This window comes from Hibiscus syriacus, unplaced genomic scaffold, assembly GCF_006381635.1.
Source record: "Hibiscus syriacus cultivar Baekdansim isolate YM2019G1 unplaced genomic scaffold, ASM638163v2 tig00110704_pilon, whole genome shotgun sequence".
Classification (NCBI taxonomy): Eukaryota; Viridiplantae; Streptophyta; class Magnoliopsida; order Malvales; family Malvaceae; genus Hibiscus; species Hibiscus syriacus.
The window spans coordinates 136,325-164,094 of NW_024062830.1; the positions used below are offsets into that span (position 1 = coordinate 136,325).

At 34.9% G+C, this 27,770-nt stretch overlaps 3 protein-coding genes across 4 annotated transcripts; all 3 read right to left on the bottom strand.

Annotated features, from left to right (window-relative positions):
- Positions 1–15,030: 15,030 nt before the first annotated feature.
- Positions 15,031–22,064, bottom strand: LOC120138657 (disease resistance-like protein DSC1). Of its 2 annotated transcripts, XM_039154079.1 has the most exons (4): positions 21,933–22,048; positions 17,319–17,779; positions 16,875–17,192; positions 15,031–16,747 (listed from the first exon to the last, which is right to left on the bottom strand). In XM_039154079.1, the coding sequence occupies exons 2-4, from the start codon at positions 17,436–17,438 to the stop codon at positions 15,125–15,127; spliced, it is 2,061 nt and encodes a 686-aa protein (XP_039010010.1). In that variant the 5' UTR covers positions 17,439–17,779; positions 21,933–22,048; the 3' UTR covers positions 15,031–15,124. The 2 variants fall into 2 exon arrangements, with proteins under 2 accessions (XP_039010010.1, XP_039010011.1); XM_039154080.1 differs by lacking the exon at positions 17,319–17,779 and having other exon boundaries at positions 15,039–16,747; positions 21,933–22,064.
- On the bottom strand, positions 17,537–19,012 carry LOC120138628 (disease resistance protein RPV1-like). The gene is made up of 3 exons (XM_039154059.1): positions 18,472–19,012; positions 17,676–18,393; positions 17,537–17,557 (listed from the first exon to the last, which is right to left on the bottom strand). The coding sequence occupies exons 1-3, from the start codon at positions 18,948–18,950 to the stop codon at positions 17,537–17,539; spliced, it is 1,218 nt and encodes a 405-aa protein (XP_039009990.1). The 5' UTR covers positions 18,951–19,012.
- A 1,414-nt stretch (positions 22,065–23,478) lies between the features above and the next one.
- LOC120138658 (probable aquaporin PIP-type 7a) lies at positions 23,479–25,125 on the bottom strand. Its single transcript, XM_039154081.1, has 3 exons — positions 24,433–25,125; positions 24,210–24,350; positions 23,479–23,757 (listed from the first exon to the last, which is right to left on the bottom strand). Exons 1-3 carry the CDS (start codon positions 25,063–25,065, stop codon positions 23,665–23,667), a joined length of 867 nt encoding a protein of 288 aa, XP_039010012.1. The 5' UTR covers positions 25,066–25,125; the 3' UTR covers positions 23,479–23,664.
- Positions 25,126–27,770: the final 2,645 nt, after the last annotated feature.

The window sequence follows — 27,770 nt, forward strand, 5'->3', positions numbered from 1 at the left end:
ACGTACCATTAATTTAGGGTCACATGTCAACATCACTGTTAAGTTATTAACAATAGAATATCAAAATGAAAACTAAACTAAAAGTTAAATATAATTTTTAAAAACAAAATTTGAATACCAAAATGAAACACACTTAATAATTTAAGTACTATGCAGTTTACCTTAATATTTATGTATAGTTTCAATCACTCCCTTTGCAAAACCTTAAATTGATTCTCAGAATTTAAGTATTAGATTTTATAGCAAAATGATAAAACATTGTCGAGATCTGAATTTAAAATTTAATGTAAATTAAATTTTTATTTAATAACAATCTTTCAACATCACATCATAAGCATTATTAACGACCATAATTTAATAATTTATGCTACAGAAATTTTAACATTCACGTTACGTTCATATTCTCTGTGTCACGCATTTAATTTTTCCTTTTTGTTATTTTTTTCTATGTATCCATGTAAATGTAATGCCACTTGGTCCCAAACGTCAAGAAATAATGTCTATTGGGCCCAATTACACACGAGATTTCTAAATAAAGGAGAGTTAGAATAGGTGTTAGACTCGCTACGGCAAGGTTATCAGTTAAACATTAGCAACTTAGAAACTAATGGAAATTTAACCGACTCGAAACTGTGATTAAGAGTTACATCAATCTTCTCACAAAAAAAGAAAAAAGAAAAAAAGGCAACGATCCACAATGTATGAATTTTACCTACGCGAAGCTGAGAAACTAACCACTTGGGAGGAGGTTAGTGTTAAAAGTTGGCAGCATTAATCAACATAATGAGGTGATAATTTGGCATCATTAATGGGCGGCTAAATTGGTCAAATATTGGCCACCAAATTGTTGAAAAAGTTAAATGGAATAATCACAATTTAGTCATTGAACTTATAGGTATTTATAAGATTAGTCCTTAAGCTTCAACTATAAATTCCCTACCTCATTTAGCTTCAAAACCATCTCAAAGCATTCTAGCTTTCTTTCAATACTAGAGAGAATTTAGATAGTTTCTTGAGAGTTGTTTTCTCCTTTTTTATCAAAAGAGAATTATCATTGTTTTCTCATTGGTAGATCGAGAGAAGTTGTAATTCTTATTTTCTCATAGTGAAATTCTTCTACCGTTGCCCGTGGTTTTTACCCTATATTATTTAGGAGTTTTCCACGTAAATTTTGTGTCTCTTTTATCTTTATTTTTATTTTCTCAAATTATCAGTTGTGATTTTGCTCTATCCGATAGCCATCTTCCGCAACAATTGGTATCAGAGCTAGATTAGAGTGTGTAATATCTGCTTATTGTCTTTGTGGTTGCCACCAAAAGGTGGATCCTCCAATATAAGAAAGTAAGAAGTTATTACCTATTCTTTGAAGGTTACAGAGAACTATTTACGTTAGTGAAATAGTGGGAGCTATCTGTAAAAGAAGCTATGGCAACGAAATTTGATATTGAAAAATTCAATGGGAGAAATTTCTCATTGTGGAAATTGGAGATGAATGTCATCCCCGAGGAAAGACGGTTGTCTACCAGCTATCAGTGAAAGGCCGGTGGATTTCACAGATGACAACAAATGGATCGAAATGGACATGAATGCTATGTCAAACTTTCATCTAGCATTAACAGATGAAGTATTGTCAAGCATCGAGGAGAAGAAGACAACTAAGGAGATATGAGATCATCTCACCAAATTGTACGAGGCCACATCGCTTCACAATAAAATTTTCCTTAAGAGAAAATTGTACACTCTCCGTATGCCAGAATCTACTTCAGTGACAGAGCACTTAAATACACTGAACACTTTATTTTCTCACCTTACATCCTTAAGCTGTAAAATAGGAGAACAAGAACGTGTTGAACTTCTACTTCAAAGTTTACCGGATTCGTATGATCAACTCATCATCAACTTGACAAATAGTAATGTCACTAGTCTAGTCTTCGATGACGTTGCAGCTGCTGTTCTACAAGAAAAAAATCGGCGCAAGAACAAGGAAGACAGACAAGTAAATCTGCAACAAGCAGAAGCATTGAAAACGATGACAACGATGAGAGGGAGATCAACAGAACGTGGCCAAAGCAACAGTCACAAACATGGTAGATCGAAGTCGAGGAGAAAGAAGAATTTAAAGTGCTACAACTGTGGAAAGAAGGGTATAACACCCCAATTTAGGGACTAAATTTAAGAAATTATAAAGTGATGGATTTAATTGGTATTTTGAAAGAAACAATAGATTAAATTGTAAAATTTCAAAGTTGACAGATTGTTTTAAGAAGTGCAGGAAGTTCAGTGGCTAAACTCATGATTTGACCATTTTTCTTTAGGAGTTAATATAACCCCATTTCCCGTGCATTTTCTGCAGAAAATGCTCATAATTCCTCTCTCGGTCACCAACTTTCAACTCCGAGCTACTCGCCGTCTGACCTCCGATCGACGAGCCGAAACCACCATCGTGTTCGTTGTCGAGCGAGGAATAAAACCCCTCAAACCTTTCGTCATGAATCGTCGCCGTTCGTCGTTAATTTCAGTCGGAAGTATCATCGGTAATAACCCGATTTCAGTTGGTTTTTCATCGATTAACGACGATCCGACCATCGTGTTCCTTGCATCGTTCCGAGTCCGCCGATGTCATCCTTGGTCTCCGACAACGGCGGTGCGTGAGGAGATGAAGCGGTCAAAGTTTCCGATTCGTTGAAATCGAGCTCTCCGCCGTTCAAAAATTTGAACCGAGCTTTGTAAGTATCTCGAAAGCGCTTAAAATAATTTTTAGGAATTTTTTCGGGAATTTAGAATTATTCACGCGCCCCCACACGCCACCACTGCGCGGGGGGAAGAAAAAATGACCGGTTTGACCGGTTTTGCTCTTGTTTTGATCGATTTGACCGGTCATAACTCGACCCGACCCGTTGACCCGACCTGACCCGTTGACCGTTGACCGGCGTTGACCACTGTTGACTAAAACTTTGACCAGTTTTGACCGGGCATTAAACGACCTTTGACTTTGACCGAGTATACCTATCCTGACATTTTTTGACGTTCCAAATCCGATTCCGCAGTTCGTTTTTTGAAATTCAGACCCGAAAGCTCGAAATTGGCAGTCAAACTAGTTGACTTTGATTTTGACCAAAAAATTTAAATTTTTGAAAAGTCATATTTTGTGCTTTCGACGTTCTGAATCCGAATCCGAAGTCCGTTTCGCCAAATTCAAACCCGATAAGCTATTTTTATTTGATTTATCACCTGATTCAATCTGTTTATCGTAATTAAGCTCTATTTTTTTTATCTAATTTATGTTGATATGTATCTGAGAAATTATTGGAAGTTGAATTGAAGATCAAAGGCATTCGAATGGAATTTTTATGGTCGATCAATATTACACGGAAATCGAGGTAATACTTTACTACCTCTTTATGCTTTATGGAACATGTTAATATTGATAAATGCATGAATAAGATAATGTTGGTCACTTTTGTGGAATTGGTTAATTTATACACTCGATATGAATGTGGTAGAAATTCGGTAACTGAATATGGATCGAATGACTAATATAAGAGATTGAAAGATTGTTAGAATTAAATTACAAGTTTGTGATTAGTGATAAAGAAATCAGACATGGATTTGTAAATTATATTTTATATCATCAAAGGTTAAATGTTAAAAGTACTTGGATGGGAAATTATGAGAATATTCTGGTAGGGTAAAATTACGAAAATACCCTTATGTTGTAGGATGACAAGAATTGTCCCTAGAAGTTGGTTAATAACTCTGAAAAGACATATTGATCCGATATAACTACTGATGTGCATAAGAAATGTTAGTTTTATTTGGAAATTATAGATAAACAGTTTTAATCCTAGGAGAGTTTGTGAATGATACTAAAAGTCTGTTAAGAGAACCGTTTCAAGATCAGAGAGTGTTCAAGAAAAAAATTAATCATAGGATCTCTAAATTATATTATTTTCGTTAAGATCTAATATCGAAATTATCTGGTTAAGAAATTATGGAAATGCCCTTAAGAGGTAGAATAGTCTGAGTTGACTCTGAATGAGAAAATACTTAGAGGATTCGTACTTAACTCGATTAAGTACGGATTTAATAGTTAAGATCCTGACTTATTACAGGAAAATTCCTGATATTCCGTTTGTAAAATCTGAGAAGGCACTTGACCTAGAAATATTCGAGACCTAAAGAACAATTTGTCGAGGTTCTTCTGTTGTCAGAATTGTTCGAAATGACTGAAATAAATGATAAGATTGAATTTAATAGTAAGATCAGACGGAAGGAAATGATTGAAATACACTGAATTTGTAAAATGACCAAAATACCCCTGTAATGGAAATGACCCAAGAATATCACCAAGCTCAAGAATGATTGGATATCCTCGAACTCTGAAATGAATGAAATAAAACTAAACACCAAAATAACCTTATGGCCTATATTAAGTAAATGTCTTGGATTAATTAAGGAATCCAAGAAAGCATAGGTATTGGACTACCTTTAAAGGTAATGGAAAACAATTTAAGTGAGTAGATCAACCCGAAAGCTATGTAATACCTGAATGACATAGATATTACTGCAACATGTGTTCATCTTCTCAAGTTTGGCTCGATGATAAATTTTGGAAGTATTCAGCTCAGCTCAACTCTAGATCGTATTCAGTATTAAGAATTGAATGTTTGTTCGACAAATCAACCACGAAGACCAAATTGAATGGAATGGAAGTACAACATGTATCTGAAATTCAGGAACATTTGAATTACTCTGGAAAATCCTGAAGTAACTGGAATGAACATAACTGCTAAATGAACTAGGTAACCTCAATGACTGAGGATTTAGTAAGTGATTTGGATAAGTCTGGAAACTCTTATGAGTTTACGTAGTTTACAATTACAATGGGTTATGAACAAATTAATCAAGTACGCCAGTATTTCATGATATTGTGGAAGTGTGGAAATGAAATAAAGACATTGGAAGATTTATTCAGCGATGATTCCGAAAATGGTCTATGGACAAGAATTTGTGGTATTAAAGAGTAAATACCCTGGAAGAACAATGAATTGACCAATCGACATGCATTAGTTCTGGGAACTATTCATCTAAGAGTTGTCCGATAATCCGATTAATCGACATAGAATATAAATGTCCTGAACCTTTATTTCTTCCTTATCAGTTTAAGTCACATTCTGAATAACTGGTGATTCTGTCAGTTATTGAACTCTTCCAATAGTGATTCTGAATTATGATATTCTATCGGTATACTGAAGATCTGTGTTCCTCTACTTGTTAAGATTATCCAATATCTTTGAATACTATCTGTAAATTCTGGTGTGTTCCCTACTCACATCAATATTTTACCTGATTTTCGATTTGATTTCTGATCTGATACTTGACATGGATTTTGATCTGATATCTGACATGGATTCTGATCTGATACTTGACCTGGATTTTGATATGATACTTGACGTGAATTATGATTTGATTTTTGATATATCCGTTTACGGATGAAACATGTTTTATTTGGGGGTTAATATTGGAGGAAGAATACCTGGAGGTTCCTCGTCTGTGTGCTCAGGGCCTTACTTATCGGTTCCTCGGCTGTGTGCTCAGGGCCTTACTGGACTTGACGGGGTTGTATGGTTCTGGGGAACCTACACATTTTGTATGTGACGGATGGGGGTATATATATATATATATATATGTTTTAAAAAAATATGTATCTTTTTACTGGTTTTATGAGAACACACTAGATAACCTATTCTGATATCCTGAACTCAGTCATCCGAAATATTTCTCTGAACTGAAAGCTCATTGTCCATTACCACCTAAAATATCAGTAGGATCTTTGTTCAGCATAAAAGTCTGTAAATGTTCGGAAACAATAAGGATATATAAATATTTATATGTATCTACACGTTCATCAGCATCATATGGTAGTTATGTATTACTGAGCTTTCCAAAGCTCACACTATTACTCATCTTTTCAGGCTAAAAGAATTGTACCAGTGCAGCTATCGACTTCAGTAAGGGAGTTCTTCCGGTGTTGTTTGCAGAGCACGGTACATGTGATTAGGAGGCATGTAATTGTATTTTGATTTATATACGAGTCTAGAAATCTGTTTTATTTTTAAATAGAGATAACTTTTATTTTGTACTCATAAATGATTTTATGAGTTTACAAGTTTTAAGAAAAGTTTTAAATTTTTCGCTATTTTTACAGTGGGTCGCTCCGGTGGCCCAAATGTGACACCCCGGATCGGATCTGGTTACCTTTATCGGTCTGTGGGGGTTACAAAGGGTCACTTGAAGAAGGATTGTTAGAGTCTAAATAAAAACTTCAATCCACAAGGCAATAGCACAAACACTTCAGATGATGGAGATGCTCTATGTTGTGAAGCGTCAACCACCGTAGAAGGCAGAAAAAGATTTGTAGATATATGACTCATTGATTCAGCAGCAACATATCATATGACCTCAAGAAGAGAATGGTTCCATCATTATGAACCTGTCTTAGGAGGATCTGTGTATAGTTGCAATGATCATGCCTTAGAGATCATTGGCGTGGGAACCATCAAATTGAAGATGTACGATGGAACAATTAAAGTTGTTCGAGATGTGCGGCACGTGAAAGGCCTAAAGAAAAATTTATTATCCTACGGATTGTTGGATAATAATGCAAGCAAGATTGAAACACGAAAAGAAATCATGAAGGCGTTCCATGGAGCGCTTGTGGTGTTGAAAGGTGAAAAGATAGCTACAAACTTGTACATGCTAAAGGGAGAGACTTTGCTAGAAGCATAAGCCTTTGTTGCCTTATGTAGTTCAGATTCTGCAATGCTATGACATCATAAACTTGGACACATGTCAGAACAAGGAATGAAAGTTCTTGTGGAGCAAAAGCTGCTTCCTGGCTTAATAAAGGTAACACTTCCTTTGTGTGAGCATTGCATAACAAGTAAGCATCACCGGTTGAAATTCAACACGTCAAATTTTAGAGGCAAAAGTATTCTAGAATTGGTTCATTTTGACGTATGGCAAGCACCCGTTACATCCCTAGGTGGAGCAAAATATTTTGTCTCATTTATTGATGATTACTCCAGGAGATGTTGGGTGTACCCTATTAAGAAGAAGTTAGATGTGTTTTTAACTTTCAAAAACTTCAAAGTGCGGGTGAAACTTGATTCTGGAAACAAGATCAAGTGTTTCAGAACAGATAATGGAGGAGAATACATAAGCGAAGAATTTGATGACTTTTACATGAAAGAATGTATCAAAAGACAGTTCACAGTGGCGAACACTGCTCAACAAAATCGTGGCAGAGCAGATGAACAGAACCTTGTTAGAAAGAACAAGAGCAATGTTGAGGGATGCAGGCCTAGAAAAATCATTCTGGGCAAAAGCAGTCAATGCCGCCTGTTATTTGGTGAATCAAGCTCCTCAATTGCAATAGAGCTGAAGACACCAATGGATATGTGGACTGGTAAACCAGTTGATTATTCAAACCTCCATGTATTTGGAAATATTGTGTACGTGATGTACAACTCCCATGAAATTTCAAAGCTAGATCCAAAATCCAGGAAATATAAATTCTTGGGGTATACTGATGGTGTAAAGAGGTATCGCTTGTGGGATCCCACTGCCCGCAAAGTGATTATTAGCAGGGATGTTATCTTTGTAGAAGATAAGCTACAAAGAAAAGAAGAAGATGGTAGCGCTGAAAAGTCAGAGACTATACAGATACATGTGGAAAAGGAGTTTGAACAAGGATATTCTTCTGAAGTAGAACCAACACGTTATGAACAAGAACCAGAGAGTTCTGAAGCTCCAACAACTCGTCAATCAGATCGTGTGAGAAGACGTCCCAATTGGCACTCAGATTATGTTATAGAAGGTAATATTGCATACTTCCTTTTAACAGAGGACGGTGAGCCATCAACATACCAGGAGGTAATAAACAGCTCATATGTTTCACTGTGGATGATGGCGATGCAAGAAGAAATCGAAGCCCTTCATAAAAATAATACATGGGACCTTGTGCCACTACCACAAGGAAGAAAGCCAATTGGTAACAAATGGGTCTTCAAAATCAAGCGAAATGGTGATGATCAAGTTGAGTGGTATCGTGCAAGACTGGTCGTCAAATGATATGCTCAAAAAGAATGTATTGATTTCAATGAAATATTTTCTCCTGTGGTTCAACTAACAACAGTTCGAGTAGTTTTGACAATGTGTGCTACATTGAACATACATCTAGAGAAACTAGATGCTAAAATAACTTTTCTTCATGGAAATCTTGAAGAAGATATTTATATGCTTTAGCCTGAAGGTTTTGAAGAAAAAGAAAAGAAGAACTTGGTTTGCAGGTTGAACAAATCTCTGTACGGTCTAAAGCAGATGCCGAGGTGTTGGTATAAGAGATTTGATTCCTTCATTATGTGCCTTGGATACAACAGACTTAATACAGATACTTTTGCTTATTTCAAGAGGTCTGGTGATAACGATTTTGTTATATTGTTGTTGTATGTAGATGACATGTTGGTTGCAGGACCCAACAAAGATCATATTGAAGAATTGAATGCACAACTGGCTAGGGAATTTGAAATAAAGGACTTGGGATCATCAAATAAGATTCTAAGGATGCAAATTCACCGAGACAGAAGTAATAGGAAGATTTGGCTTTCACAAAAGAATTACTTGAAGAAGATCTTGTCACGATTCAGCATGCAAGATTGTAAGCCAATTTCTACCCCTCTTCCTATTAACTTCAAATTATCCTTCAGTATGAGTCCTAGCAATGAAAAAGAGAGGATAGAGATGTCTCGAGTACCGTATGCATCAGCAGTGGGAAGTTTAATATTCGTTATGATATGCACAAGACCAGACATTGCACAAGCAGTGGGAGTGGTTAGTTGGTACATGGAAAATCCAGGCAAAGAGCATTGGAATACAGTAAAGAGGATCCTGAGATACATCAAAGGGACCTCAAATGTTGCATTATGTTACGGAGGATCAAATTTACTAATCAATGGGTATGTAGATTCTGACTATGCAGGGGATTTGGATAAAAACAAATCTACTACAGGATATGTGTTCAAAGTTGCTAGTGGAGCTGTAAGTTGGTTTTCAAAATTACAGTCAGTTGTGGCTACATCCACAACAGAGGCAGAATATGTAGCAGCTACGCAAGCCAGTAAAGAAGCAATTTGGTTGAAGATCCTATTGGAGGAGGTTAGGCACAATCAAGAGTATGTCTCTCTGTTTTGTGACAGTCAAAGCGCCTTGCATCTAGCAAGGAATCTAGCATTTCATTAAAGGACAAAGCACATACGAGTTCAAAACCATTTCATTCGTGAAAATGTGGAAAAAGGGACGGTAGATATGCAGAAGATCCATACAAAAGACAATATAGCAGATTTCATGACGAAGGCAATCAACGCTGATAAATTTAGCTGGTGTCGATCCTCTTGTGGCCTAAAAAAACGTAAGCAACATGATGGTACATGTAGAAAGAATGGTGTGAAGATATGATTGTTCCAATCAAATCTTCAAGTGGGAGATTATTAAAAGTTGGCAGCATTAGTCAACATAATGGGGTGCCAATTTGGCATCATTAATGGGCGGCTAAATTGGTCAAATATTGGCCACCAAATTGTTGAAAAAGTTAAATGAAATAATCACAATTTAGTCATTGAACTTATGGGTATTTATAAGATTAGTCCTTAAGCTTCAACTATAAATACCCTACCTCATTTAGCTTCAAAATCATCCCAAAACATTCAAACTTTCTTCCAATACTAGAGAGAATTTAGAGAGTTTCTTGAGAGTTGTTTTCTCCTTTTTATCAAGAGAGATTTATCATTGTTTTCTCCTTGGTATATCGAGAGAAGTTGTAATTCCTATTTTCTCATAGTGAAATTCTTCTACCGTTGCCTGTGGTTTTTACCCTATTTATCATTGTCTTCCAAACTGTCCTATTTTTATTTTCTCAAATTATCAATTGTGATTTTTCTCTATCCGATAGCCGTCTTCCGTAACAGTTAGAGGATCTGTGCAGCCGTGTTCAACTTCTTGACTAACCCGAGTTGAGTCCTGGTGAGGGATGACAAGTAGCAACAATTGATCCTGCATGAGCAAGAGCCACAAGTATTACAACCTGATGTCATTTCGGGAGCATTAACCATTGGTAGAAGAAGTTAACTTGGAATGAGGACAGACTTTTATCTTACCAGTAGGCTATCGTTCATGAACTTATCAAAAGCTGGAGGCGTCAGTTTAAGTAAGGAAGCTACTGTATATCGTATAGATCTACCTATGTTGTTATCGGCGGGAACTCGTCCTTCCTGAGAATGAAAATAGAAATGTTATGTAAGACGGCAGTTGAGAATAAAATACTAATCTTTATATTATATGTAACTTGTGAAACGATATTCATTAAATTTATTATCATTAATCCTTATACTATGCATAAGTTGTACATTTAATTCATGTTTTCTTATTTATTCAGTTTTAATTCTTGTGTTTGTGTCGTAGATTTAATTCATATTTTCTAACCAAATCTATTGTCTACGTATAGTTTAGGTTAACACTGAAATTTTAAAAGACAATGATTTTTGGAATGTTGATATTCGATCTTCTTATAGTTGGAGCCTAAGGCGAATTTTCAAACTTAAATCTGTGGCTTACCCCATTCTAACTGCTGGAGCAGTGAAAGTGATAGATATATGGGATGCTTTTCGAGATAGAAGACCTCAAGTTTCATGACAGAAAATTATCTGGTTCCCTCTTCATATTCCTAAATACAGTTTAATTACATGGATGACATTACTTGATAGACTTCCAACTAAAGTTAGACTTCACCATATGGGGCTTATCAATGACTGTCAGTGTCCATTCTGTGATGATCCTCGTGCAACAAGGGAACATTTGTTCATCCAATACCCTATGGTTGATCAGTTATGGAATGATGTTTTTTCCTACTCTGGACTGCAATTTAATATTCGCTCTTGGGATGCTCTTATTATGTGGGCAAGATCTACTTGGAAAGGAAAATCTCTACTAACTTCGGTCATGAAACTCACACTTACTGCTCTTATCTATATTCTTTGGGAAACGACTGTTTCAAGGCCGATCCAGGAATTCTCAAGATCTTTTTCATGCCATTAAGGATATAGTTAGATTGCAATTGAGGGATAGAAATATTAATAGGAATGATAGTGTTAATATTACTCTATGTGAGCATTGGAGTATATTATGATCTGATTCTTTTTATATGTAGGTTGATCTTTGTCTCAGAACACTGATTTTTTTGTAACAGGATCTGTTCTTGGGTAATAAAAAATAAATTATCCAAAAACACTGAAATTTTAAATTTTGAAAAATACATTAGTTGTAATTTATGAAATTAGAATATATAAATTAAATCTACTAATTACACTTAATATAAAGCAGGCATGAGGTAGAAGAAATTAAAAGCTTACTTTGGTTTTACCTCTCAAAGCACAACGGCCTCCCCAAATTAAAGTATTTCGATCTTTTAGATCATATGTCCCTTCTTCATCAGTAGAATAGCTAAAGCTTGTGTCTGTAGCAGAATGGTAATCGGTTTCCTCATTACTGGTGTAACTTTCTCCGTCCACGTAAAATACATGAACTCCACATTTCTTCACCTTGATATTTTCTTTTGTATTCTTATACTCGTGGCCATGTTTGATGTAGAATTTAAATGATGCTTTCTCATCATTCTTGTTTTCTCGACACATATCCTTACCACATAGAATCCACACATGATCATCACCCATATAATGCTTTTCCAACTCAATTGGCCAGAAATATAACTCACTTTTGAACTTTTAAAAACCACCACTATCATTGGCGACTGCCAGTTGGTATTCACAAATAAATGTAAGATGGGAAATGCAATGGCAGCCAGTGAGAGCGGCCACAAGGCAGATAGCAAATACCAAGAATCTGCTCTCACTTGGGGCTATATTAAAACTTAACTTAGAATTCATACTTTGATATTCAAATCTATCTATTTCCTGAAATTTTGTTTCTCGGGAAACAACAAATCAATCTTTGAAAGGAATAAGGCTAGAACCCCTGACTATATATTGATGCCCATTTCTTTGATAGGGATTGAATATTGAGCGTGGCATTTACCTCAAGGTTATCAATTAAATATTGATCCAAACTGAAGCAGTTAGAGAAAAACATAAAGAAATCTACTTCACCATCAAAAGAATGGAGATTTTGATCCGCTAAGGATACTTTTTCTAATGATGTGAAGCCATGTACATTCAAGTACTTCAAATTTGATGGAAGCTCTGAGAATAATTTGAGGCTCTTGCAATCAATCATTGTCAACTCTCGAATATTACTTAAAGGATCTGAAGACGAAGACACTCGTTCAATTTGGGTTCCAGATAAGTCTAACAAATATATGCTTCTTGGGATTTTTGGAAATTTGACGATTGAACAATTTCTCAAACTCAATCTTTTAAATGGTATATCACTTTGTAACTGACAAGCAATTTATAATGCAGAGCAACTCAGATTCATCCTGCTTGGTTTTAACTAAAGAACTTCATTTTACTATTATAGGCAATTAACTTTCAAGATGTAAATTTTATTATTAACAATTAACAATGGTAGCATACTCTTTTTTCCATTCAATATGTCTTAGTTGTGTACAGGACCTATGACTGCATATCTTCCTTGACTGCTTCTTTGAGATCTTCCACTTCATCATCAGGACCAACGACATGGATGCCACTAGTGCCAGCAACAACATGCTCAAGGCCCTGAATAATGATATAACAGGAGATTAACAAGTAATTTATTTGTGCAGTTATCAGATGTAATAGAGAAGCAAATGTATTTCTAAGTTCCAATCACCTGTGAAGCGATCTTGATACCATGTGCCGCTTTGATCTCCTTGTGCTGGCATATACTCCCTACAATTATCCAACCAAAAAGTCATCATGCCTGCACCTTCCACAATTATCCAAAAAACAACTGGGCCTCATTGAGGAAAATATCGACAAAATTCTGGACTCGTTTATATTAGAAGAAAGCGATTGCCTGTCATCAGCGTATTAATGAGAAAATTTAGAGTTAGCAATGGAAGTTGTTTCCTAGCCTTATTGTAATATTAATTCAAATCAAGTTGAAAATTTATTATAACAATGGCAGGACAAGAAGTACTAAAAATGAAATGAAAGTAAAAAACCAGCTTACCTATGAATTTGGATGACATTATCGAGAAGTTGCTTCTTCAAAGAAACTAAATTATTTCAGTCTTTTAGATCAACTGTATCTGTCCCCTTCTTCACCACTAGTATTGCTAAAGCTCGTTTCTGTAGCAGAGTGGTCATGAGCTTTCTCAGTATTAGCATCTTCTTGAGAATCAAAATTGTGGTTGGATTTATCACATCTCATCACATTAGTAATGGTGCAACTCTCTGCATCCACGTAAAATACATGAACTCCACATTTCTTCAGCACCCAACAGCGATTGAAATATTTGCTGTAGAATTCAAACGATGCCATCTCATAATTCTTGTCTTCTCTAACCATATCCTTACCACATAGAATCAACACATGATCACCCTACCACTTTTCACTCACCTGACCAGAAAGAGAACTCACTTTCAAACTTTTCTGAGCCACCACTACCACTGGCGGCTTCCAGTTGGTATTCGCAGAAAAAAATCAAGATATGTGGTATCATAGAACTCAACGGGATCGACCACAAGACAAATAGCAAAAACAAAGAATCTGCTCCAACTACTCCCACCTAAGGCTAATTTCAAACTTAACGAACAATTCATGCTCTGATACTCAATCGTATTTGCTGAAATTTTGTTTTCCGGGAAACAACAAATCAATTTTGGCACAGGATCGGACGAGAATTCCTGATCATATCTTCATGCCCATTTCTCTGCTACGGATGAATATTGAGCATGGCATTTGCTTCAATGTTGTCAATTGAATCTTGATTCAGGCTGAAGCAATTAGAGAATATCATATTATAGTCTCCTTCACCATCAAAAGAAGGAAGATTTTGATCGGTGAAGGATACTATTTCTAATGATGTGCAGCCATGTGCATTCAACATCTTTAAATTTGGTGGAAGCTTTGGGAGTAATTTGAGGCTTCTGCAACTAATCATTGACAAATGTTGAAGATTACTTGAAAGATCTGAAGAGAAGGACACTTGTTCAATTTGAGTTCCATATAAGCTTAAGAGACATAGGCTTCTTGGGGTTTTTGGGAATTTGACGATTGGGCAATTTGTCAAATACAATGTTTTAAGTCTGTCCAAATGCTCAATTGAATTAGACACTTCTTCTATTCTAGTGTCTGATAAATCTAACTTAGTAATTTAAGTCTACCACCGAAATTCGGTCCTTGTTGGACTAATCACGTCTATCACCGTTAGCACTATGACAACTTTGAATTTAAGAAGAGCCCAACTCGATTTATGTCTCTTTGAGAATCGAACTCAGTCTTGATTTCCTTTAACGGACCGCCAACCGATCCGACTCCCACACCGCAAGTCAAAACACCTTTCAAATCAATGTTTTTTTGAGTTGAAGATGTCGTAACTTTTAAAGGGATGGTTGATCGCCACTCCTAATATCCAGAGAATTGAACAATACTAGCCGAAGGTATGAAGTGCAAAACTCAAAATCATAATGAGTCGAACAAGATTTGTGTTGAAAGAGATGAAGAAAGTAAATTTGTTGACAAGTTGCATGCAGTAGTACAACTGCCACAAAATCCCAGTTCCAGCACACAATATAAAGCAATCATTCACTCGAACAAATTAAAAGCTTACTTGATGTTCCTAAGATCTGCCATTCCCTCTTCACTCTCTGTTTTTCCATCTACAATCCCTTCATAGTGCAACTCAAAATTCCACATTATGATCTTAATATCGGGAAAATGGTATAGCACTTCATTTTCTTTCATAGCCAATCTATTTACAAGTTGAAAATTCACTACTAACTATGGCAGAAACAGCAGTATGGTAATAAGAAAAACGAAATGAAACCCACTCAGCTATCCATATGGATGACATTATTCAGTAGTTGTATATTCTCAAAAGCAGACCCAAAGATCTAAAGAAATAAAACTATTTCAATCTCTTAGGCTCTGCATCTCCTTCATCACCATCATCGATAAATCTTCTTTTGTCCCCGTGTCTCGTTTCTGTAGAATCACCAGCATGGACTTCCTCAACATTTGCATCTTCTTGGGACTCCAAATTCCTGTTGGATTCATCATTGCTCATCTCATCAGAGTCGAAACTTTCAGTGGATTCAACAACGTCTTCCTCAGTATTAGCATCTTCACTATAGGTATCACTCTCTGCGTCCACGTAAAATACATGAACACCACATTTCTTCACTTTTATATAATTGGTTTCAGTTTCTTCATCCGCACTGAACTTGTAGCTTATGATGTAGAATTCAAATGATGCCTCTTCAAAATCCTTGTTTTCCATAAACATTTCGATACTAGATAGAATCAACACGTGATCACCCGTGCACTTCCGATCCGGCTGAGATTCTCTCAAGTAATATAACCCAGTTTCGAAATTTTCATAACCACAACCACCAGCTGCAGTCAGTTCGTATTCACAAAAGTATTTAAGAGTAAAGAAGTCATGGCAGGGAGTGAGATCGGCCACCAAGCAGACAGCAAAGCCCAAAAATCTGTTCCTACTACTATTAGGGGCTATCTCCAAATTTATCGAAGAATTCAAGCTCTGATATTCGAACTTATTTGACGATATTTTGTTTCCAGGGAAACAACAAATCAAGCTCGGTACGCATTCTGGCGGGAAGTCCAAATCATAACTGAATGCCCATTTCTCTGCTAGGGATCCAATATTAAGCATGGCATTTGACTCAATGTTATCAACTGAATCCTGATTCAAACTGAAACAATTAGAGAATAACATGAAAAACACACCATAACCACCACCATCATCGTCGTCATCATCATCACTTGAAGAATGGTATTGATATAAATTTTGATCCATGAAGGATACATTTTCTAATAATGAGCAGCCATGTGCATCCAATAACCATAGATATGGTGGAAGCTCGGAGAGTAATTTAAGAATCTCACAATGATCCACTGCCAAAGATCCAAGGCTTTTACATCTTAATATTGGCGAGGACACATCAACTGCTATAGAACCAGAGAGGGAGACATTGCATTGTAGCTTTTGAATACTCGAGCTGCTCATATGCAAGTACCGAAGATTACGTAAAGAATAGAAAGACAAGGTCACCTCTGTAATTTGAGTCCCAGATAAGTCTAATTCTGTTAAGCTTCTTGGGATTTCTGGGAATTCGGTGACTGGACAATGACTAAGATCCAGCCAATGGAGGAATTTCAACTTTGAGATATTGCTTGATACATATTTGACCCTTGAGTTCTTCAAAAACAATGTTGCAAGTTCCACAAGATGCTCAATTGAATCAGGCACTTCTTCAATTCCAGTTTTTTCTAATTTTAAATAAACAAAATTATTTGGGAGCTCTGGAAACTTGCTAAGACTATAACATTCCTCAAGCTTAAACCACTGCCAATTAAGAGATGACAAATGATTTAGGCAAGGAAGTTCAATCAAACTTTCGCACCCTTGAAGGTCAAGCTTTTTAAGGTTGATGGCTCTTACTAGACTAGGGATCTTCCTCAATTTCTTGCAATATAGAAGGTCAAGTTCCCTTAAATTAACAAGATCCTGCGTAATAAAAATATAAAATAACTATATTACTTCATAATATCATCTATTATAAGGTTCATACATCAATTATAATCTTTTTTTAAAGAAAAATACTCGTGGATGAAGAAAGTACGAAAGCATATACCAGATGATCATCTTCATTCCAAAGTTGCTCCATGTTGCCACGTTGTAATTTCAACACCACAAGATACTTTGGATTAAATCTTAACGGTAAAGACTTGAAAGGGCAAAACTCCCAACAAAGATACCTTAGCTCGTCTGGAAGAGATACATTATCAACTCCATCTACAAGTAGTTTCTCATTCCAACAGTCTCTCATATGTTGAGGAACACCAAAGATAATATATTTAAGATTATGCATCTTCTCAAAAATGGTAGAATATAACTGTAGGTTATCAATTTGAGTCACGTCTAACTTTATTCCTTCAATGAGATCAGTCCCCTAACACAGAAACAATTTATCAAATATTACCAATTAGAAATTTATGGGCACTTTATTAAATAATTCTTAAACAGAAGAAAAAAAAATTATAACAGAGTAAAAAATATAAATACAATTAACACTTACTTTATTATATTTGAGTACTTGATACACATCTTTAGAAATCCATAACCTACTACGTTGTCCAGGATCTTTAGATTCTCGACGAACAATGTCCTTTCCCATCTCTTCCAGCATATCATGCATTGTAATATAATAAGAATGCAAGGTGTTAAGTAGGCATTTATCTACCAAGTTGTTTATTCCACTCACTGCAACCTTATAACAACAATTAAGAATTTCTTCTACATCTTTCTTGGGTTCCCCTTTAAAGAAGATTGCAATATCAAGGAATATATTCTTTTCTAGCTCATCTAGCCCATCAAAGCTACTCTTCAAAATCTGTGAAAATTTTGGTTCAGCATATCCCTTTAGTTTAGTCACCTCGTCTTCCCACTCTCTTTGAGACTTTGTGTACAGTTTAGAACCCAAAACTTTAAGAGCAAGTGGATTGCCTTGGGCGTATTCCACAAACTTGTTCGATAGATCTCGAAAATCAGCAGCGGGATTTGACTGCTTAAATGCAATTGTAGAAAAAAGTTGCAGAGAGTCGTTCTTATTTAATTTGTCGACCTCGTGTATTTTGTCAGCTCCTCCATTCTTAAGTACTTGTCTGTCCCTAGATGTTAGAATGATTTTACTTCCATCACCAAAATGTCTAACACCCATGAAATCTATGTGGTCTGGGTCACTAACATCATCAAGGACAACAAATACCTTTCTATTGTTCAGCCTCTCTTGGTAAGGGGTTCCTATGGAAAGGGTGTCTATACGAACATCTTTTTGTTCTAATAATTTGGAAAAAAGTTCATTTCGTAAATATTCCCTGCCTTGATTTTCTATTTTCTCTCTAACATTTTGAAGAAAGCAACAGCCTTCAAACTTGGTAGAGACTTCCTTATATATAACATCAGCAAGAGTGGTTTTGCCTATGCCACCTGCTCCCCATAGTCCTATTACCCGACAGTCTCTTTGCTCAATCAGATTCAAAATCATATTTTTCTGATCATCTATTCCAACTAATTCTTCACTTCTAGACTTTCCATTCGTTAACTTTTTTATAACATCACCAATTATAACCTTGATGTACTCAGCTTCAGATCTAAAAGAAAATAATAGAAAAATGAAAGTTGAAACAAAGTTTAAGTTAAATATAAGAAGATGAGAAAAATATAGTTACCGGTCGGATTCGTCTCCTTTTATATGCCAGCCTATTATTTTGCCGACTTCAGTGAAGGCAGCTTTCCATTGCTGCATTTGTTCTAGCCCTTCTGATTCATGGAGATCAAAGGATGTTTTGAAGTTCCCACCAAGATGCCGCACATCGGAGGGATCAACCTTATAAAAGATAGGAACAACAATATGTTCTTGAGTGCGATTGCGGTCCATGATGTCGGAGAGCTCCGCCAGGCATGAATTTGAAGAAGCATAGTCTTTAGACAAAACGATTATCGAGAGATTTGAGGTTGCGATTGCTTGAGAAAGCGCTGGTGAAATACGATCCCCTCGTTCCAGTGTTTCTTCATCGTAGAAGACATCAAGTCCCTTGCCTTTCAAAGCTTCGAGAAGATGACTGGTGAAGTTGAGGCGGGTGTCTCGACCTCTGAAGCTCAGGAAAACTTGATACTTCAGTTGACGAGAAGAGGAAGAAGAAGCCATGAAAGAGTATTGGTTGAGGCAAAAGAGAACAGATACATACAAAAGCCTCTTCTGTTCTCAAACCTTTGGAGAAGATACGTTTAAAATATTCATCATTGTTGAGAGTTTCTTTCTTAGACTGAATCAAAGTCAACGCATAAGTTCATTTTAACTCTTTTTTTTTTTCTCAATTTTTTTTTTAAATAAACCTAAAATTTTACCTGATCTACAAAGCTATTCTAATCAAACTCAAAAAACAAATCCAACTAGGCAATATCAAATCCGTTCATGGTCGTAATCATTCTAAATTAATATTTATATAACTTACAAAATCATTCTAAATTAGTATTTACATAACTTACAACATTCATCGATTGAGCTTCAACGTCATTGGATGAAAGTATTTAAACAAGTTCAAGGTTGTTTACTATTAACAAGTATCGATACAAAAAATAATATGAAAGTATCAAACAACCAGCTTACCAATGGATTTGGATGACATTAACGATAAGTTGCATCTTCCAAGAAATGAAAGTGTTTCAATCGTTTAGACCCTTCTTCACCACCAATATAGCTAGAACTGGTTTCTGTTCTATCTTCTTCAGAATCAAAATTGTGGTTGGATTTATCACATCTCATAACATTAGTAAAGGTGCAACTCTCTGCTTCCACGTAAAATACATGAACTCCACATTTCTTCACCTTGACATTTTCTTCTATATCCTTATTGAATGGCACCATGTAGAATTCAAACGATGCCCCCTCATAATTCTTGTCTTCTCTAGCCATATCCTTACAACCCATGCACTCCTGCTTCTTCCACCGACTTCCAAAAATATAACTCACTTTTGAATTTTTCAAATCCCCCGTCACCATCACTACCACTAGCAGCTGCTAATTGGTATTCACAGATAAATTCAAGATTTCCGACGCCATGACAGTCAGTGAGATCGACCACAAGGCAGATAGCAAAAACCAAGAATCTTTTCACACTACTCTCACTTGGAACCATCTCCAAATTTAACCAAGAATCCATGCTCTGATGCTCAAACTTTTTTGCTGAAATTTGTCTTCTCGGGAAACAACAAATCAATTTTGGTAAGGGAACGGACGAGAACTCTTGATCATATCTTGATGTCCATTTCTCTGCTAGAGATTGAATATTAAGCATGGCATTTGCCTCAATGTTATCAATTGAATCTTGATTTAAGCTGAAGCAATTAGAGAATATCATAAAGAACTCTCTTTCCCCATCAAAAGAATGGGGATTTTGATCGGCGAAGGATAGTTTTTCTAATGATGTGCAATTCAACTCCTTCAGATATGGTGGAAGCTCTGAGAGTAATTTGAGGCTCATGCAATTAATCATTAACAAATCTCGAAGATTACTTAAAGAGTATGAAGACAAGGACATTTTTTCAATTTGAGTTCCAGATAAGCCTAATGAATATACGCTTCTTGGGATTTTTGGGAATTTGATAATCGGACAATTTCTCAAATCTAATTCTTCAACTCTGACCAGATGCTCAATTGAATCAGGCACTTCTTCTATTTTAGTGTCTGGTAAATATAAGCAAGATAATATATTTGGGAACTCAGTAAACTTTTTGAGATTACAACATCCGTCAAATTCTAACTTCTTAAGAGATGTCAAATGATTGAGACAAGGAAGTTCAACCAAACTTTCATAGTATGTACATGCAAGGCTTTTGAGGTTGATGGCTCCTAATAGATTAGGGATTTTCCTTAAATTGTTGCTATAAAAAACGTCAATTTCCTGTGCAAACAACATATAGAATAACTTCAAAAGTGTTTATATATATATATATAAAGAATGAATAAGATAAAAAATAAATATTTTATTTTTAAAATAATTACTAAAAACGATAGTGTTTGATACAATATTCATTGCATAGATTTATATCGTACTATTGAACCATATGAACCACATCTTATTAAACCATACGAAAGGGCAAAAAACTATAAGCAACGCTTACTTTATTATATTTGAACACTTGATACACGTCTTTAGAATTCTATAACCTGCTACGTTTTTCAGGATATTTTGATTCTTGAACAATATCTTTACTCATCTCTTCAAGCATATCATACATAGATATCCCCCCATAAGAATCAATATCAAGTAGCACTAGTCAAACAAGTTAGCTTATTCCACTCATTGCACCCTTATACAAGTAACTTAGAATTTCTTCTGCACCTTCCTTAGAATCCCCTTTAAAAAAGCATGCAATATCAAGGAATATATTCTTCTCTAGCTCATCTAGTCCATCAAAGCTACTCTTCAAGATGTGTGAAATTTTTGCTTAGAATCCTCGTCTAACTTTTTTACCTCATGTATATTATTGCCAGCTCCTCCATTCTTAAGAACTTGTCTATCTCCAGATATTAGAATGATTTTACTTCCATCACCAAAATGTCTAACACCCATAAAATCTATCTGGTCCTAGTCAATAACATCATCAAAGAATTACTCGTTTATTGTTCAGTCTCTCGTTGTAAGGGTATCCTATTGAAGGGGTGTCTACACGAATTTTTCTTTCGTTTAATGATTTGGAAATAAGTTCATCTCGTAATTGAAGGGGTGTCTACACGAATTTTTCTTTCGTTTAATGATTTAGAAATAAGTTCATCTCGTAAAGATTCACTCCCTTGTTTCTCTATTTTCTCCCTAATATTTTGGAGAAAGTAACGATCTTCATACTCTTTAGAGGCTTCCTTATAAACAGCATTAGCAAGGGTAGTTTTGCCTATCCTATTATCCGATTGTATTTTTGCTCAATCAGACTCAAAACTAACTTTTTCTGATCATCTATTCCAAACAATTCTTCAGAAACACTTCTAGATTGGCTACTCAACCTTTTTATAACATAACCAATGACATCTTTAATGTAATCAGGCTCAGATCTAGCAAATAAAGAGAAAATGGCAATCAAAAGAAAGATAAGTCAAATATAAGAAGATGAAAAAAGAAAAGAAAGTTACCTGTCGGATTTGCCTCCTCCTATATGCCACCCTTTTAATTTACCGACTTCAGCAAAGGCAGATTTCCATCGTTGTACTTGGTGTAGCCTTTTTGATTCATGGTCATCAAAAGATTTTTTTGAAACTCCCTCCAAGATTCCGCGCATGAGAATGATCAACATGGTAGAAGATGGGAAGAACAATATGTCCTTGAGTGTCCTTGCGGTGCATGATGTCGGAGAGTTCAGCCAAGCATGATTTGGAAGAAGCATAGTCTGAAGATAAAACGATGATGGAGAGATTCGAGGCTGCAATTCCTTGAGAAAGTGCGGGTGAAAGTAGTTCCCCTTTTTCCAGTGTATCTTCATCGAAGAAGACATCCATTCCCGTGGCTTTCAATTCTTTGCGTAGAAAAGTTGTGAAGGCGTGTATCCTCGCCTCTGAAACTCAATAAAACTTGATGCTTCACTTGACTAGAAGAGGAAGAGGAAGTGGAAGAAATTGCTTGAGGAAGTTGCTCCCCTTCTTCCGGTTCTTCTTCATGGAAGAAGACTTTGATAACGGTGTCTATGAAGACTTTGATAACGGTGTCTATGAAAACTTTGAGTAGACGAGTGATGAAGTTCAGCCATGTGTCTGTTTGTGGAGGTGAGGAGGAAGAAGACGCCATGAAAGAGTATGGATTGTGTGGCTGAGGCAAACACAGAAAAATATATGTTGAAATTTGGATATGATACATTCCGGTTCTTCTTCATGGAAGAAGACTTTGATATCCTTTCTATTAAATGGGAAGGGGTCAACCATGTGCGTGTGGACCCTTGAAATATTTTCTGCATTTTTTTAAACTTTAATCTCACAACTTCATTACTTTCCTGTTGACTGACATAAAAGTGGAACAATGTGAAATATTGGAAAAATAGTATTATAAGTCACCCAAGTATTAACAATGTGAACTATGATTATGAAGTGTGTTCAAATGATACTAATAACTGAAAATAGCAATGCATATTTCCTACTCTTTTAGCAGCATCTATAACTTAAACCATCCAACATACCTACGTGTTTATTATAGTGATTTATGCAATGCGAAAACATGATTAGACATGAAAGAGCAAAGCTAGGTTGGATATTCAAGATTATAAGGTGATAGATAATAGCCTGCAGCTCCATCATGTTCATTCCACAAGTTGTGACGGAAAAAAAAAGTCTGTAACTCATTGATAAATCTGAGGAAAATATGGGCATGAAGAAGCCCAAAATCACAATGAGTAGAATATTAAAAATATCTTATAATACAATCAGATTATGTCACATTATAATAAAGTATTTGAATATTTAATTCGATGATTAATCTATTTGTAAATTAAAATGATTAATTATGTTATCCAAGAAACAAGCGAGTACAAATCTATGCATGTAGTGGGCTTTCCTTACTTTAATCATCAACATTTATAATACAAGTATCATACCTCAGTGCAGCAAATATAATATAGAAAACAGACGCACCAAGCCAACTCAAGTTTTCATAATTTAGAACAGCCAAAGAAGTAGGTTTTGGTCGATGTTATTACGAAAATCACATCTCACAAATCATAACCGTACAAATTACAATGCCAGCTTTGAGATGGGTCCAATTTGCCATCAGCTCCCCCATTGAATTAATATATTACAATAACATCCTTACATTGGGCATACAAACAAAAGGAAAATAGGAAAATTAACAAACTTCAAAGATCATGACCCTTGGTCTTGATCACTTTGATTTGAAAGGAATGGCTCTGATCACAACCACGTGGTAGAGTGCTGCTAGTGCTGCTCCAATCATTGGACCAACCCAGAATATCCACTGCAACCAGACCAGACAAGATAAGAATAAAATGGCATAATGCCAAAATTAATCCCCATATTTATTAAAATGATCATTTTAATTTTTATAAGTATTATGACCTTCAATGTTTCATAGCAATGTAAAAGGTCTTAACGTTTAACTGTACAATTTCGATCCTTATTATTATTTTTTTGAAACATTTCAGCTCTCAATATTTTTTTAGAGTAAAAATGTTACTAATATTTGATTGAATATTTATTTTGATTCTTTAGAATATTTTGATACTCTATATTTCATTATAGGATATAAATAAAAATCATATTTTAAATTATTAACGTTAACTAACGATTTTTATTGATAGAAAGAATTTTCCCCCCAAAATGTAACATTAGTGATTAAAATACTCTAAAGAAAAACAAGAATCAAGCATTAGGAGATTTTTGGTGAGAACGGTGAAAGAATTGACTTACATGGTCATCCCAGCCCTTGTCCTTGTTGAAGATGATGGCTGCACCGAGACTACGAGCCGGGTTGATGCCGGTTCCGGTGATTGGGATGGTTGCTAAGTGTACCAAGAACACTGCGAACCCAATTGGCAACGGTGCCAGGATCTAGCAAACATAAGTTTAAACTGATCAATCCATAGTTTTTTTTTCATAGTTCAACCATTCATAACATGAAATATGAACTTACGGGGACGTGAGAGTCTCTAGCACTGCGTTTGGCATCAGTGGCCGAGAAGACAGTGTAAACAAGAACAAAGGTGCCAACAATTTCAGCACCAAGGCCATCACCCTTGGTGTATCCATGAGCCACCGAGTTAGCTCCGCCGCCCAAAGTACCGTACCTTGTCTTCCCCATGAAACCTTTAACCACGCCAGCACCACATATGGCTCCCAAGCACTGCATCACCATGTAGAAAATCGCCCTTGTCAACGACAATTTCCTCCCCAGGAACAGCCCGAATGTCACCGCCGGATTGATATGACCACCGGAAATACCAGCGGTGCAGTAAACAAGAGCAAAGATCATACCACCGAAGGCCCAAGCAATCCCTTGGATCCCAACAGTTGAGCACTTGGTCGGTTCCTTAACAACGCCCATAACAGTCAACACCGAGATATACAAGAATAGGAAAGTAGCAACGAACTCGGCTATCCCAGCTCGATAAAAAGACCAGGAGGTCAACTCACTGGGCTCAAACAACGGTGCTGGTGGTGGCTCGGTGTAGTCCTTATCGTCTAGCGACTGAGCCGCCGTCCCAATAGGCTGCCTCTCGGAGAACTTGTTGGCTCCCAATCTAACATCCTCTTCTTTCCCCTCCATTTCTTTTAAAAACAATGAGATCTTTGAGACAAATAGAGATAACTCTGTGCTTTCTGTGAGTTAGAGGGGTGTTTTTATATTTCAAGGATGATGAATATAAATGATTGAATTTAGTTGTTTTGGGATATTAAATATAATGAATTATGGCCGACCAATGGGTTTACTGGGAAAATGACAATGGAATGTTTATCATTTTTGAACGACAATGGTGGGGTGGCAGTGGAGACACCTTAGTTGGCATAATTTTGGCCACAAATTTGTGAGCTGACGATCATCAACCACCGCCCCTGTGCCAGACTGATGGGAAAGTTAATGATTAGTCATATTTTTTTTCAATATCATCAATTTTAAAATTTTATTATCTTTATTATTTTTCTAGATTTATTTTTAATTAAATTTGAACACAAATTTTATTTATAATAAAAAAGAATATATATATATATATATTATGATTGGAAAGAATTATTTAAATTAAAATTAACTAGTGTGATAATAATTATATTTAAATTTAGCAAAAATTTAAAAAAATATATACTCAATTTCATTTAACTTAATTTTTATGAATTCAACCATACTAAAAAATTAAAGTGTAAATCATAGAAACGTACCCATAAACAAAGATGGACTGGGTCGAGAGAGAATAGATAGGGACAATCGCCTTCATTTTTTAAAATTGTCTAATTCTCTAATATTTTAATTTTTTTATTAATAACGTATTTATTTCTTTCTAAAATTTTATAAATTTACTTTTTTTTAATTTTTTTTATAAATTCCTCATCATAAAATTTTAGGCTTGCCAATAAATTCGATTATCTTATGAATGGAGGATCAAGTTTCGTGGCCTTATTGAAAACTCAATGACCATGTTTAGCTCGTGGGGCGGTGAAACATTAAATGAAAATCGAGGGGTAAAGGACGGCAATATAGGGTTTCTTTTTCCTTTCAAGTCCAAAAAAATATAGTTTTCAGGTAGAATAATCTTTTAGGCCCCTTAACTTTATCAGTTTAATTATTTTAGTCCTTATATTTTTTATAACATTTCTTTAATTTAAAAAAAATCAAATTGAAACAAACATAATGAAACAGGAAATTATTATTCCATAAGCTTATCCAAAAACTCTAAAATAATATATTAATGAAATTAACATCATAAAATATAATTTAAAATTTTAAGATTATCGCTATCAAACGATGTAATATTATGTTCATTGTTCAATGCTTGCATTTATTAATATATCATAGTTTTATAATAAAAAGTTAATACTTGTAAAATTTAATATTAAAATCTATTATTGTTTAATTAATCATTTGATATCGTATTTATTAATTAACTAATTCAAATCAGGTTTTACAAAGACTCGGAGTCGATCTTCTCAACACAATTTGTTTTATTTGTAAACGTCACGATTTCAATCATTGACTTTATTTAAAAAAATTAGTGTTTCATCTCACTATATCAATTGATTGTTGGTAATAAAATCTATTATTTAATTCTCAACACTTACTTTTTTTTATTTCTTATTGAAGAAAATAATAAAAAAAAAACTTTGAATCCGTAGGTGTCGGTTGAAATAGTAAAAAATATCAATCTTAACTTTGATAAAAGTCAAGATTAAAGATTTAATTTATCAATAAAACAATTCGAAACCAGAACTCAACATTTTTATATTATACTGATCTTGACAACTATAAATATAAATATTAGGTACAATTGAAAAAAAAAATTAGTTGACCCTATTCCCATATGTAATGAGGTGAGGGAGAGGTAAGGTAGTAGGCTGCTCCCAACGCAAGGTTGAGAGCAGCTTCCGTGGAAGACCTCCGGCAGTCAGAAAAATTAAAAAAAATTGAATAATTTTTTTTGAAAATAAAATAAATATAATGATGGAATAATTGGAAGGCTATTACATTGAATTACCTATAACCTAACCTCATTAGTTAAAATAATTAATGTAATTGGGCATGACATGATTAAGGATAACAAAGAATAATTGCATCTAATGTTGACATATATAATCAAATTCAAAATCTTTAAGCTTTTATCATAGTATATATATGCTGGCAAAACCTTTAGGTTGGAGACATCAATCATTTAATATAGTTTGGAATAGAATTCCATTAACATGTAACTTTGGTTCCACTAAAAAAAATAAAAAAAATAATTTTGATTTATTCAAATTAATTTTAATTTTTATATAAATTTTATGTGTGATACGAGTTTAAATTTACAAAGTTCAAATAAATTAAAAACTAAAAAATTAAACTATTTTTGTTTTAGTCTTTAGTTAATTAATTTGATTGTTTTGCATTCTGATAATTGATTTTTTTTTGTTTCTTCAATATTTTCTTCATATTAAGTTTTTTTACCAAATTTGAATCACGTGTCCCCCTAAACCATTAAGTTAATTAATTTATCATTTCGAAATTTTTTTTCTTTTTCAATTTAGTCCTTCAACTTTGTATGCTTTCTTCATTTCTTCAATTTACATTTTGACCATAATTGGATCACATGTTGTTTTACCACTGTAGAATACCTAAGTAACTTCAATTTTTCTTTTTGTAATTTAATCCCTCAACTTTGTATGTTATTCAATTTGGTTCTTCAATTGAAACTCTTTACAAATTCTTTCTTCTCATCAATTTCTTCACTCCCTTGTACTCTCATCAATACTTTGTCCTCGAAATTTTATCTTTAATAAAATAAC

Coding starts and splice junctions, on each gene's coding strand:
- LOC120138628 (XM_039154059.1), bottom strand. CDS start 18,950: ATGGCTTCTTCTTCCTCTTCTCGTCAACTGAAGTATCAAGTTTTCCTG. Junction 18,394..18,471: donor AAAGGAGACGAATCCGACCG/GTAACTATATTT, acceptor ATTTTCTTTTAG/ATCTGAAGCTGAGTACATCA. Junction 17,558..17,675: donor AAAGAGAGTGGGAAGACGAG/GTGACTAAACTA, acceptor TCTTCTTTAAAG/GGGAACCCAAGAAAGATGTA.
- LOC120138657 (XM_039154079.1), bottom strand. CDS start 17,438: ATGCATGATATGCTGGAAGAGATGGGAAAGGACATTGTTCGTCGAGAA. Junction 17,193..17,318: donor AAGTACTCAAATATAATAAA/GTAAGTGTTAAT, acceptor TTTCTGTGTTAG/GGGACTGATCTCATTGAAGG. Junction 16,748..16,874: donor GGAATGAAGATGATCATCTG/GTATATGCTTTC, acceptor TTTATTACGCAG/GATCTTGTTAATTTAAGGGA.
- LOC120138658 (XM_039154081.1), bottom strand. CDS start 25,065: ATGGAGGGGAAAGAAGAGGATGTTAGATTGGGAGCCAACAAGTTCTCC. Junction 24,351..24,432: donor CTAGAGACTCTCACGTCCCC/GTAAGTTCATAT, acceptor TATGTTTGCTAG/ATCCTGGCACCGTTGCCAAT. Junction 23,758..24,209: donor ACAAGGGCTGGGATGACCAT/GTAAGTCAATTC, acceptor GTCTGGTTGCAG/TGGATATTCTGGGTTGGTCC.